Here is a 12,060-nt window from a genome sequence, read left to right as displayed (position 1 = left end):
GACAATACGTAGATAAATTCGTAATGAAAACATATGAAAGGCCTTGGTAACAGCTATGACGTCACAACAGATAATAATAAGGAAAGATCCCCACCCCCAGGAGTGTCCATTTCCCTCAGTCTGGGCTGAGTGGGTTGGGATAAAAAGGATTGAATTCTTTCTTTGGAGCAAACAGCATTTTCCCATGACACCAGGACACATATGGCCTGTTTTGATTGGCCACGGAATCATTTTGTTGACGATAACAACTATAAATAAGGTCAAGTGAAGATAAAATTCCACAGGGATCCACAGCTTGGTTATGGTCTATCTTTTCACAGGGATCCCGATAGCTTGAAGATGGTCTTTTTTTTCACAGGGATCCCGATAACATTCTCGATTATGCTAGCATTTTTGGCATTTTTTGTGGAAACAATGTTTTTTTTTTGCTTGAAAAAGAATTGCTAGAATTTTTTGTCATTTTTCAAGACTGATCCAGAGTTCAGTTTTTCTCCTGCAACAGGGGTGCGAGCACTGGGGGAGAAGGGACATAAGGGATATAAGGGTGATCTAAATCACCCTAATATTATATGAAGTACAGTATTACCTTTTGGTAGCGAGATGATTGTAATTATCTGAAAAAAAAAATAAATCATATTGGTAAGCAGTTTTAAATTGAACGATGAAATGTGAAACATCCTAGACTATGCAAAGCTCGATACAAAGGTGGTGAATTGGAAGGATTGGAAAAAAAAGATTTCAATGTTGTGAAGGTTAATAGATTGAGATGTTTACACACGAGGTGTCTTTAGCCTACACAAGGTTTTTTTTCCAAATAAGCTTTCTCTTCTGATATCTCTGGATTTCGACTTGGCAAGTTTATTTACGTCCCGCCGCCCTTAGCAGGAGTATAAATGTGTGGTCTAATAAAAGTTCCTTTTAATCGGAGTTTTTAAGAAAGCTTTTCAAAGCCCAAATCTTGGCTTATACAATTTTAGCATATTTTGTTGTTTGTCAGTTAGCGTCATTTAGCAGTTTGTAGTAAATCCAACATTAACAATTTCGTGTTAGTGGGAAAGTCGATTTATCGGGGTTCCACTGTACCTATCTTGGGAGACGACTAAATACATAGAATGAATGAGACCATTTACTTATTCCAACATTTACTTATTTAAACAAATTCTAAAGTTTGACAAACTTGCCCCTTCAATAATACTTATTCTAAAAAATATATTCAGTTTTTTTTTTATTCGCATTCATCTTTTTTTACCCCAATTCTGATCAAACTGACACCCTCGTTGGAAAAAAAAACATAAAGATAATTCTGCAATTAACCGAAAGCGAATAAAAACCCTCCCTTTTCCCTTTTCAATACCAACACCGTTTTATAAGGAAAACCTTACCTGAACTAGCAGCAGAAATTCCTTCATCTTCAAACTGTGGGAGATTGGACGTATTTGATTTTATGTTTACAAATTATAAAACGTTATAAATGTTTTATTGAACATCACGAACTTCCCCAATTATCATTTGAAATGATGATTATTTATCATGAATATGTTTTTCATTTGGGGACATTTGTTTTCTTTACTCGCAGAGAGACCAGAGGTGTACGTTTATGGATATTATACTCTAAAAAGTTTGTCTATCCAAAACCACATGTCTGACTTTTCCTTGCCTGCTACAAAATTCTCAACTTTGATAACAGAATCTCTCGCGCTTCTTGATTAGTGTATATAACAATGTAGCAGTGGGACACTAAGACTCACTTAAAATTAACACCATGAAAGACTAATACCCCCTACCGCATTCCGCCCACTTAGTTATGTTAAATCAGAGGGATGGAAAAAAATCGTGATTTGTAAAGCTAGCTAACAATAGAGGTAGCCCGGCTCCCAGTGATTGTTAATTAAAAACTAGATTTGTAAAAACAGATTTAAGACTTAAGATTTTCTAAATAGAATAGTATTTGGACAATGTCATGACAATACGTAGATAAATTCATAATGAAAACATATGAAAGGCCTTGGTAACAGCTATGACGTCACAACAGATAATAATAAGGAAAGATCCCCACCCCCAGGAGTGTCCATTTCCCTCAGTCTGGGCTGAGTGGGTTGGGATAAAAAGGATTGAATTCTTTCTTTGGAGCAAACAGCATTTTCATCCCCATGACACCAGGACACATATGGCCTGTTTTGATTGGCCACTGAATCATTTTGTTGACGATAACAACTATAAATAAGGTCAAGTGAAGATAAAATTCCACAGGGATCCACAGCTTGGTGATGGTCTATCTATTCACAGGGATCCCGATAACTTGAAGATGGTCTTTTTTTTTCACAGGGATCCCGATAACATTCTCGATTATGCTAGCATTTTTGGCATTTTTTGTGGAAACAATGTTTTTTTTTCCTTGAAAAAGAATTGCTAGAATTTTCTGTCATTTTTCAAGACTGATCCAGAGTTCAGTTTTTCTCCTGCAACAGGGGTGCGAGCACTGGGGGAGAAGGGACATGAATGCCTCCCCCCCCCCCCTTTCTGCCCCATCCTCCCCTCCCCCTTTATTTCGAGGGCTGACTACAGCTCTAGTGGTAGCAACGAATCGACTAGCAGTGGTGTGTTTCTGGGTACCCTGTGGTTTTTACCATGTTGTGAATCCAACATGGCGGCTAACAATTGTGCGCGAGCGACAAGAAGACATGGCTGAGGCAGATTCGCTGCCTCCAGTGCGATACTGGGGGCTGGATCCACTTTTTTGGATCCACAGAAAGATGTTTATTGTGGAGATTTTGAAGCTTACAGAGATATCTGAATATAAAGGTATATTTTCCTACGAAGATCTGGCACGCGTCTTTGCATTTTTCTTTGCGTGCGCAAGTTGATAACATTGTTTGTTGTTCTACAGGATTTTATGCAATAAACAGACACCCTTTTTCTCGGGTCGAGATTGTGGGATACGTTATCAGTTTGCACGAAAGAGAACGACTTATTACTTATGGAGGTACTTGTTGTATTTAAGCTTACATTATTAATTAATTGATAGCACTTGATGACAATCTTAATTAAGTTTTTTACTTAACTTGATCAAAACCGGTTATCAGGTTATATCGATGTAAAAAAGCTTTTAGACATTGGATTCTGGGCGTTGACTTAGGAAAATTGACTTCAAACGTTTTACAAGCAAATTAATTTAGTTGTCGTTTAGCTATGTTATTTTGTTGTTATCAAGGTGTATACCCAGAATATATTTGCTGGGGGTGCGCAGTCACAGGAATCATATGAAAAACAGATAGTATTGAATGATCCTTCAATAAAAATAGACCGACTTTTCGGCAGCCAAGGCAAGAGGGGTGCACGCAACCTAATATCTGATTCCAATTGATTTGCTAATTCTCAACACAAGACAACAATCAATTTATGAATTGAAATTTGCAGAAACAGTTATTTTTTACCCATATTAGCATTTTTAAATACTAATCAGAAGCATATATTAACTAAATTTAAATAAGCAGGTCATCTTTGTCATATGAGCGGTAACAACAGTCTTTATAGTAAAAATATAAGCCAATATCGTACTATGGTATACTATAGTGCTGTTGGACATTATTTTGTTTCTGTATGGATGATTTGCCAGTGGATGATGGCTCAGGGTCTATTGACTGCTGTCAGTGGCAAAAAGACGACCCAGATGAAGACAGAATCACGTTAGAGCTTGGAGAACTCATCTGTGTTCAGGGAAAAATCACAGCTTTTCGTGAAAAACGTCAGATCACAGTAGATTTTATTTGTATCCTTTGTATTTTGGGGTGCACAACCTGTACACCCAGCTGTTTACTCACCTGGATTTTGGCTAGAATATAAACTGGTTTGACCCCAAGTAGCTTCCTGCTCCAGGCTATGACCAACCCAAGTTGACCAAAAGAGCTTATAATAGGAACAACATGATTAACTCTAAAAGAACAGGTTACTAGGCACCCACCAATCAAGACTTTCCCAACTTCAAGAAATAAAATCTATTAGAATTGACAGAAATTTAGATCATTTGTATAATGGTATCGTATAATATTTGTTGAGGATAAATTTATCAATCACCATTTTAAAAATCTTATGCTGATGTCAATGCCATAAAATCCAAAATTAAATTTTTAGATATTCAAGCTAATTTGAAATTGTCACTATTAATAATAGACAAAGTGCCCCCATCAGTATATGTAAATTTTGTTTCTACTTGCTGCTTCATAGGTCGTCATAAAATAATATGTGAAAAAGAGCTGTTCCCCCCCTCTTTTGGGTGTTTTAAAATTTTCAGTGTCCTTTCTACCCCTCTCACCCAATATCTTCCTTTCCACTTCAGGGTATTTAATGAACACTCACCTTAGTAAGGTTAAGTTAGTAAGTTTTAAGTTATTTTCAATCTTGACCATTTAAAAGACCCTCTAGAGGATAAAAATTCAGAAGTACTTTTCTGGTTAGATGTGCTACATCTCCGTAAAACAGTCTACAGTAAACCCTTTAATCCCTCTGGGGAGTTGAATAGCTCTGAGGGATCATTGCCCACCCTCAAAGACCTCGCCCAGCATATAAGGGGACTTTTGAAGGATGGGAATATTGGATTTAGAAGTATCTGTTCTCAGAAGAAAGTTCAGGAATTAGCAGAATTGGTTCAAGTCACTGGAGATGGGACAAAGGTTGGTATTTTTCACCATTAATATGACAATTGAGTTTTACCAAGTTTTGAAAAAGAAAATGCAGTTCCTTAGGGACACATTCAGACCTTTAAACACCAGTTTACATGGAACAGGCCAAATAATGAGTTGCATATCTCAATTCTGTTATCTCAAATCTGTTAATTGAGGTGACAGTATTAAGCATTTTTTTTTTGTTAACAGGTCAGAATTTCTCCTGGATTTGCACCTGAAACTGTTACCTGTTACCCAAGTAAAGTTAGACTTGCTACTCTTGTGTGCCCCAGATAACTCACTTTTAATCCTGTTAAGCAGGAGCCTGGAAGTAAAATAAGTGTCCAGCCTCAAAATAAGCACTTTCGAAGTAGTGCCCCGCCAAAACCAAAACAAATTTAAATATCTGCCCTTGGGACTAGAAAATGACCATTTATTGTAATATATAGTTCTATGCTTTATTCCTATAAACATCTGATATTATATCATATGTCTACTGCAAATATCTGATGGCATTTTAAGAAATCTACAGAGCCATAGCAGGCTACGTAAGATTGCGCGGCGGACACGATGCAGAGGCAATCAATCAATCAATCAATCAATCAATATATTTTATTTGGTACCCTTATACATGATTATATATCAGGTGTTTTTCCAAATAGTTAAGATAAAAAGGAGGTTGTCATTATCCGTGGTGTGCATTTATTCTTTTAGGCATTCAAATCTTTTTCTTGTGCAGTCAAAAATATATTTTGCAGTTTCCCTGTTAATGATCTCGTTTCTTTGATCCATGGTAATAATAAAAAGGAAAGCTCTTTCAGATGTCATTGCATTTAAGTTGATATTAGTTTTGTCTTTGATAACACTATAGTATGCCTTTCTAATCGCGTTGTATGTAGGGCATTTTACAAGAAAGTGTTCTTCGTTTTCTATTCCATTTTTGCAAATCGTGCACCTCCTCTCATTTGGGGGCACATATGGTTTGGCATGTCTACCTGTTTCGATGGCCAAATTATGATTGCTTAGTCTTAATTTTGTGACGGCAATTCTGTGTTGTACATTATTAATTTGGGTAAGATATTTTTCAAGTTCGTAGACCACCTTGAAGGTCCTGAAAGTTCGCAATTTATTCTTTTGGCGTGGGTCTCTTCTACTATCATTGTGAATCTCACTTAGCCACACCTGTCGCTCGATATCTTCAAAGCGCATCTTTATTAAATTTATAGACGTGTTTGGGGCATCAAGCCATATATAGCCCAAGCCTGCTCGATCTAAAATGTTTTTCAGTTTGTGCACCCAAGTTACCTTGCTGTTATTTTCTAAAGAATCTAGGAAAGCCAACACAGCAAGTTTACTGTGGTCAGAATTTATCATTTTTTGCCAATATTTTATTGCTCTACATTTGGCTTTTAAACGCATTGGAAATCTACCGACCTCGGATCTACATGCATTAGAGGCATTAAGAAGACATTGTGGGGGGGGGGGGGGGGGGACAAAGCCATTTCCCTACGGTTATTTACCCACAATTTTTAAAAACATTGCCGGGGGGGACGGATAGATAGATATTTTATTCATGGCACCTCATAAAACATTTACAAGTGTAGATCCATTAAATAATAAATAGATGATATTGCCTGATGTTGCCATGTTTTGCTTACTTTACCTTTTTGCATTTTTTTAATTCTTGTTGTTTTAGGGGGTACATGCCCCCAGCGTCTCACCTCCTGCTGCAGCCATGATTTGACATGCATATTGTTTTTTGCTGACTCTCTAAAAGGTTGACTCAAACTCAACTGCTACGACCATCAGAAAAGCTTTAAGGCTCTTGGAAAAGGATGGTGCGATATACCACAGAGATGCCTCTGATAACTATGAGGTAACAGTGTTTTTTTTACCCCTAAACATACTCTTTAATATATCAGCCCTAGACGGGTACACAGTCAGATTTTATTGAGGGGAGCCATGTAAAAAGTTCTTGATTTTATCTATGTGGAAAATAAAAATTTAGTGATTCTTCAAGGTGAAGCTTGGTTTTTGAGAAGCTTTCACAACCCTCCAAATGTGAAGGGGGGGGGGGGGGGGGCACAATATAAAAACCTTTAGAAAATGGGCCATACCCCTACTTGTCATTTCCTTAAAACTTTTGAAAATATTATTTTGTGGCATGTGCCCCCAGTGCCAAAAACAGTTCTCTAAAAAAAGAGGCCACTATTCTACACACCCCATAAAAGTAGAAAAAGTCGATTGTTAAATTCTCAACCTACCTTGAGTATTTTTAAATAAAAATCCTAATGCTGCTAATTGTGGTTGTTTTTGTAGGTCATAACTCATTCAAAGCATTTGGCTCCTGCCATACTTAATATTGTACAGCATTGCACTAAAGGTATGTAAAAATGATATCTACTATTATAATAAGATTGAGGTTTATACGTTGCTGTATAAATTTCTCATGAAGATTTGTCTGCAAACTTCTTAGTGCTCTTTACTAAAGCATTATTGCTGCTAGCAGTCTTTTTCACTTTAAATTTTTATCACAAAAGGGAAAATGCCACAACTACTGGCACTTGAATTGGGGTATTTTGTTTTGCAATTTAGCATTAAAAACAAAGGTGCAATATCTATATTCTCCAAGTTTGCCAGTTTAATTGTGTACTGTCGCAGGTCCATAGGATTTAAATCAGGGGACAGAAAAGGGGGGGGGGGGGGAGGAGGGTATGTTTGGTCTTTTCTTTCTCTTGGCTCACTTTATGTTTGACTTTTTTTTCATTAAAGTGGTCGGGGGTTTTTTCGTCCCCCATCCCTTTGGCTACGGGCCTGCGTCTATTTGAGGTCGGCGGCAGCCCGCGTCTTTTTGGGGTCGGCTGCGGCCTGGGTCTATTTGGTGTCGTGTATTTAGCCCTTTGCCTCTGCCCTATACCCCTGTGTGTAACGTCTTTGTTGGCTCTTATTTTTGGTTTAGATCACTCTGTTACCGTAAATGATCTAATAAACGCTCGGGGCGTTTATTAGGTCATTTAGGGTGTGTCGATACGTCCTTCATGTGCACCGCAACCAACTAATAATAATAATAATGTCTGTCATCATCATTATTATTATTATTATTATTATTATTATTATTATTATTATTATTATTATTATTATTATTATTATTATTATTATTATTATTATATTGATGAGGCCGTTCATCCCCGTTGGAATATCTTTAATCTACCATCACGCAAATCTGGCAAACAGTTCATTGGAGAATTAGTATTCTGGCTCAAGCAATTTAACTCCAACGCAGACCTAAATTCAATTGCTTTGAAAGCCTTTATGATACTCCCTTCGTTAATTCTACAAAAACCCTCCGCTACCTCTAAAAGCAAAGAACATAGTGCGGCAATAGAGCGGGTTTCTCTTTGGAAACAGGGTGACTTAAATATATTGATGAAGGAAATACGATTCATCCAAAGTAGATTTGTGAACTCCAAAAAAGCCAGGTCTGTCGAAGATATTTCAAGAACTTTTGCAAAGTTAATCTTTCAAGGGAAACTTTCGGCAGCGATCGAAATGTTGGACAGGGAGAATTCATCGGGTTTACTGAAACTGTCTGATGACGTGTTAACCCAACTGAAGGAGAAACACCCATCCCTCGCTGAGATCGGTGAGGAGAGTCTCTTGCATGGTCCCACGGGTCTTGTTCCACCAGTTATATTCGATCTAATAGATGAGCAGCGGATCTTTGACTCCGCCCTTAAACCAAAAGGCTCTGCGGGCCCCTCGGGCATGGATGCTGAACTGTACCGTCGAATTCTCTGTTCTAAGAATTTTGCTACAGAAGGAAAGACGCTGAGGGAAGAGATCGCTATTATGACTAGAAATCTGTTGAAATTTAACTACCAGCCATCTCTACTCGAAGCCTACACTGCCTGCAGGGGAATACCGCTGGACAAGAACCCAGAAGTCAGACCGATTGGAGTTGGAGAGGTGTTGCGCCGCATTATGGGTAAAACTGCCTCATCCACGTTTAAGGAGGAAATAAAGGAAGCAGCTGGTCCTCTGCAAGTATGCGCAGGACATAGTGCTGGTGTAGAAGCAGCAATCCATGCGATGAGTCAGGTGTTTTATGAGGAAGAGTCGGATGTAGTCTTATTAATCGACGCAACAAACGCCTTCAATCAGATGAACAGGGCGGTGGCTATGCATAATTTAAGAATCTCGTGTAAAGAGATTGCTTTGTATGTTATTAACACATACAGAAGCCCCGCTAGACTGTTTATTAACGGCGGAGAGGAAATTCTTTCACAAGAGGGTACAATCCAAGGCGACCCGTTAGCAATGCCATGGTATGCAATCAACACGGTTCACATGATCCGTATATCACCAACACCTACAGAAGCCCCGCTAGATTGTTCATTAGTGGCGGAGGCGAGATCCTTTCACAAGAGGGTACTACCCAAGGCGACCCGTTAGCAATGCCTTGGTATGCAATCAACACAGTGCACATGATTCAAAGCCTTAGGAATTTGATACCACAAGTCAAACAAGTCTGGCTAGCATATGATTCTGCAGGAGGAGGGAGCATCGAATCACTTTATCAATGGTATAAGTGTTTATGCCAAGAAGGGAGTAAATATGGATACATCGTAAATGGAGCCAAAAGCTGGTTAATTGTCAAGTCGGGCGAACTTACAGAGAAAGCAGAGAGGATATTCGGAAATGAAGTTAACCACCTTGTCTTCTGCACAGGGGGGCATTGGAATACCAGATCTAAAACGTGAAGCCCCAGAACAGTTCAAAGCCTCTTCTGATATCACTGCGATTCACGTTGATTCCATTGTTGCGCAGAGCTAGAGTATGCCGCTAATGAGCAATTAGAAGAGTTGAAAAGGGATATTAATACCCAGAGGAGAGCTAGTGCAAAGTCGAGAAGAGACCGGATTGACGAATCGTTATCCCCTTACTTACTCCATGGGGTGCAGCAGACGAGAGACAAAGAAGCAAGTTCATGGCTAAATGCTACCCCAATCGAAGTATGGCTTGGCGTTGAATAAGCAGGAGTTTAGAGACTCTGTCTTCGATATAACTTGCCTCTTTCAAATCTCCCTAGCTTTTGTGCCTGCGGTGAACGCTTCACAGTCAGCCATGCGTTATCCTGTAAGAAAAGAGGCTTTGTAGCTCAGAGGCATGACACCATCAGAGATCTCTTGACAGCTCACATAAGTAAAGTGTGCAAAAATGTAGAAACAGAGCCACTCTTGCAACCACTTGACAATGAAGTCTTTAACCTGCAATCCACTGTTACAAGCAAAGAAGCGAGGCTGGGTATAAAAGCAGGAGGGTTCTGGACACCAGGAGTTACAGCATTCTTTGATGTACGTGTGACGCATGTTAACTCCCAGTCTAACCAGAACAAACCCACAGAAACTATCTTCAGAGAACAAGAGAATGAGAAGAAGAGGAAATACAACCAGAGAATAATCAACGTAGAGATGGGAACTTTTACACCACTAGTTTTTGGCTCAAATGGAGGCATGGGGGTAGATTGTAAGAACTTTCTAAAATCCCTTGCAGAAAAACTGTCTATTAAGAACGACGAGGCTTATGCCAGTGTAATCTCTCATGGATACGTATCGGACTTTCTTTCGCAATTTTAAGAACAGTTCACAAATGTCACGTGAGGTTCAAGATTCCCGTTCAAATCACGCGATGTTTTAAATGATAATGATTTTATATTGTCCATAGCAGATGTTATGTAAGGCTGCCATATATATATTTTTTACTATTTTATAATTTTCTTCTATTTTTAAATCTTATTGTTATCAATTTTATAAACAAATTTTTGTAAATCATATTTTAGATTATAATGTTATAATGTTATATTTATTATTATTATTATTATTATTATTATTATTATTATTATTATTATTGTTATTGTTATTGTTATTGTTATTGTTGTTGTTATTGGTGTTGTTGTTGTTGTTGTTGTTATTATTTATTTATTTATTTTTTGCCTTCAATCAGCAGATTCCCCAGTCGAAGGGGTCCACTTCACAAGAATACAAGACGGCGTTCGCTCGAGTCATAAGTTTCGTCATGTCACCCGGGATCAGATCATGCATTCCCTACATCTGTTAGTCTGCGATAGTGAACTATTCCAGCCACAAGACAGGTTTTATTGTTTGCTCACTTGACAAAACCCAGGTCAAGTCTGCGTAATACCGTTTGGTTTATTTTTAATATCGGAAACTTTGGAAAATGTGAATATTTTGGAAAAATATAAATATGTAAATGTACAAAATCGACCTAATAGATCGGCGTGTATAGATCAACCTTTTCTTAGATTTCCTTTATTTGGCGTAGCGTTTTAGGAGCACCTGGTTGCCGAGCGAATATCGAAAGATTAACGCGAATGTGTCACGAGTGTGAGCCGAGATCCCGGGTAAAATGTTCGGTTTCCCCGACTCTTCGCCGAGCGCAGAATGTTATTTGATGTAGACACAAACGCGCATCGTGCATCAAGACTTCTAATGGAAAGTGGGTTTACGCGTTGCTACTAATAATGACTATAGTCATTACATGCGATTATATTGATAATTGCGCAACATAATTACAATAAATTATTATGATTACTGTATGCTTGTTACTCTAGTTTTATTCGTTCGGTAGTCTACGTATCTCCTGGCTTTGTTGGGTTTCAGGGCAGGTTTTGCTAGTTTTTGTATATCCACGGGAGAGCTAGCGCAATTGTAAGGGGCGCCCCGAGCGAGGTCATGGGCGGGCCGGAAAAAACAAACGGGAAAAATCGCCCGCCACCGACCCCATGACAATCTGAGTCGCCGGGTGTGAAGTCTCCCCTTGCAGCCGTTCTGGACTCGTCGCGCTAGACGGCGCTCAAATCCCAGTTACTGGACTAGTTACTAGACTACCGTGTGTGGCGAGCGCGTGTTCAATGTCAAAAGGCTATCGAATCGTTGTGTTTTCGCGAATAAAAAAAAACTGCTCTGAAACACAACAAATTAAAACCGCCAGCTACGCAGACTATCCGTTCGACTACCTTAACAGCAGGTAGACCAAAGCAAGTGCTTTGTCATGCCTTTGAAACTCCAACTTTTAATTCCCAATCTGGTAAAGATGTCAAAGATTGAAAAAATATTATATAACAGTAAGAAAACTATGGCGAATGTTGTAAAAAAAAAAGACAAAATCACGCTCAAGAGAGATTTGATAGCTTTTGATATTTTATTGTAGAGACAACTGATTTTGTAAGAAGGATAAATAAAAATGCCGCTTTAAATGTAAAGCTCGTTAACCCAAATGGTACGAAAAGAGAAAGGTTCCTGGCCATTCTACACATCCGCTTATTTTTCCCGAATTTTTTAACGTTGATACTTGTCATTATTCTGTGAGAAAGGGCTGC

The 12,060-nt window shown here is 38.5% G+C and overlaps 1 protein-coding gene across 2 annotated transcripts; it reads left to right on the top strand.

Moving 5' to 3' along the window:
• The first annotated feature begins 2,621 nt into the window (after positions 1 to 2,621).
• On the top strand, positions 2,622 to 11,943 carry LOC5518955 (CST complex subunit STN1). Of its 2 annotated transcripts, none has more exons than XM_032363710.2 (7): positions 2,622 to 2,802; positions 2,888 to 2,983; positions 3,617 to 3,769; positions 4,414 to 4,670; positions 6,439 to 6,537; positions 6,981 to 7,044; positions 10,668 to 11,943. In XM_032363710.2, exons 1-7 carry the CDS (start codon positions 2,682 to 2,684, stop codon positions 10,832 to 10,834), a joined length of 957 nt encoding a protein of 318 aa, XP_032219601.2. In that variant the 5' UTR covers positions 2,622 to 2,681; the 3' UTR covers positions 10,835 to 11,943. The 2 variants fall into 2 exon arrangements, with proteins under 2 accessions (XP_032219601.2, XP_032219600.2); XM_032363709.2 differs by having other exon boundaries at positions 10,665 to 11,943.
• Positions 11,944 to 12,060: the final 117 nt, after the last annotated feature.

The sequence above is a fragment of the Nematostella vectensis genome, chromosome 7 (assembly GCF_932526225.1).
Source record: "Nematostella vectensis chromosome 7, jaNemVect1.1, whole genome shotgun sequence".
Classification (NCBI taxonomy): domain Eukaryota; kingdom Metazoa; phylum Cnidaria; class Anthozoa; order Actiniaria; family Edwardsiidae; genus Nematostella; species Nematostella vectensis.
Note: the sequence above shows the minus strand (reverse complement) of the source record. Positions and strands in the feature narration are given on the sequence as shown.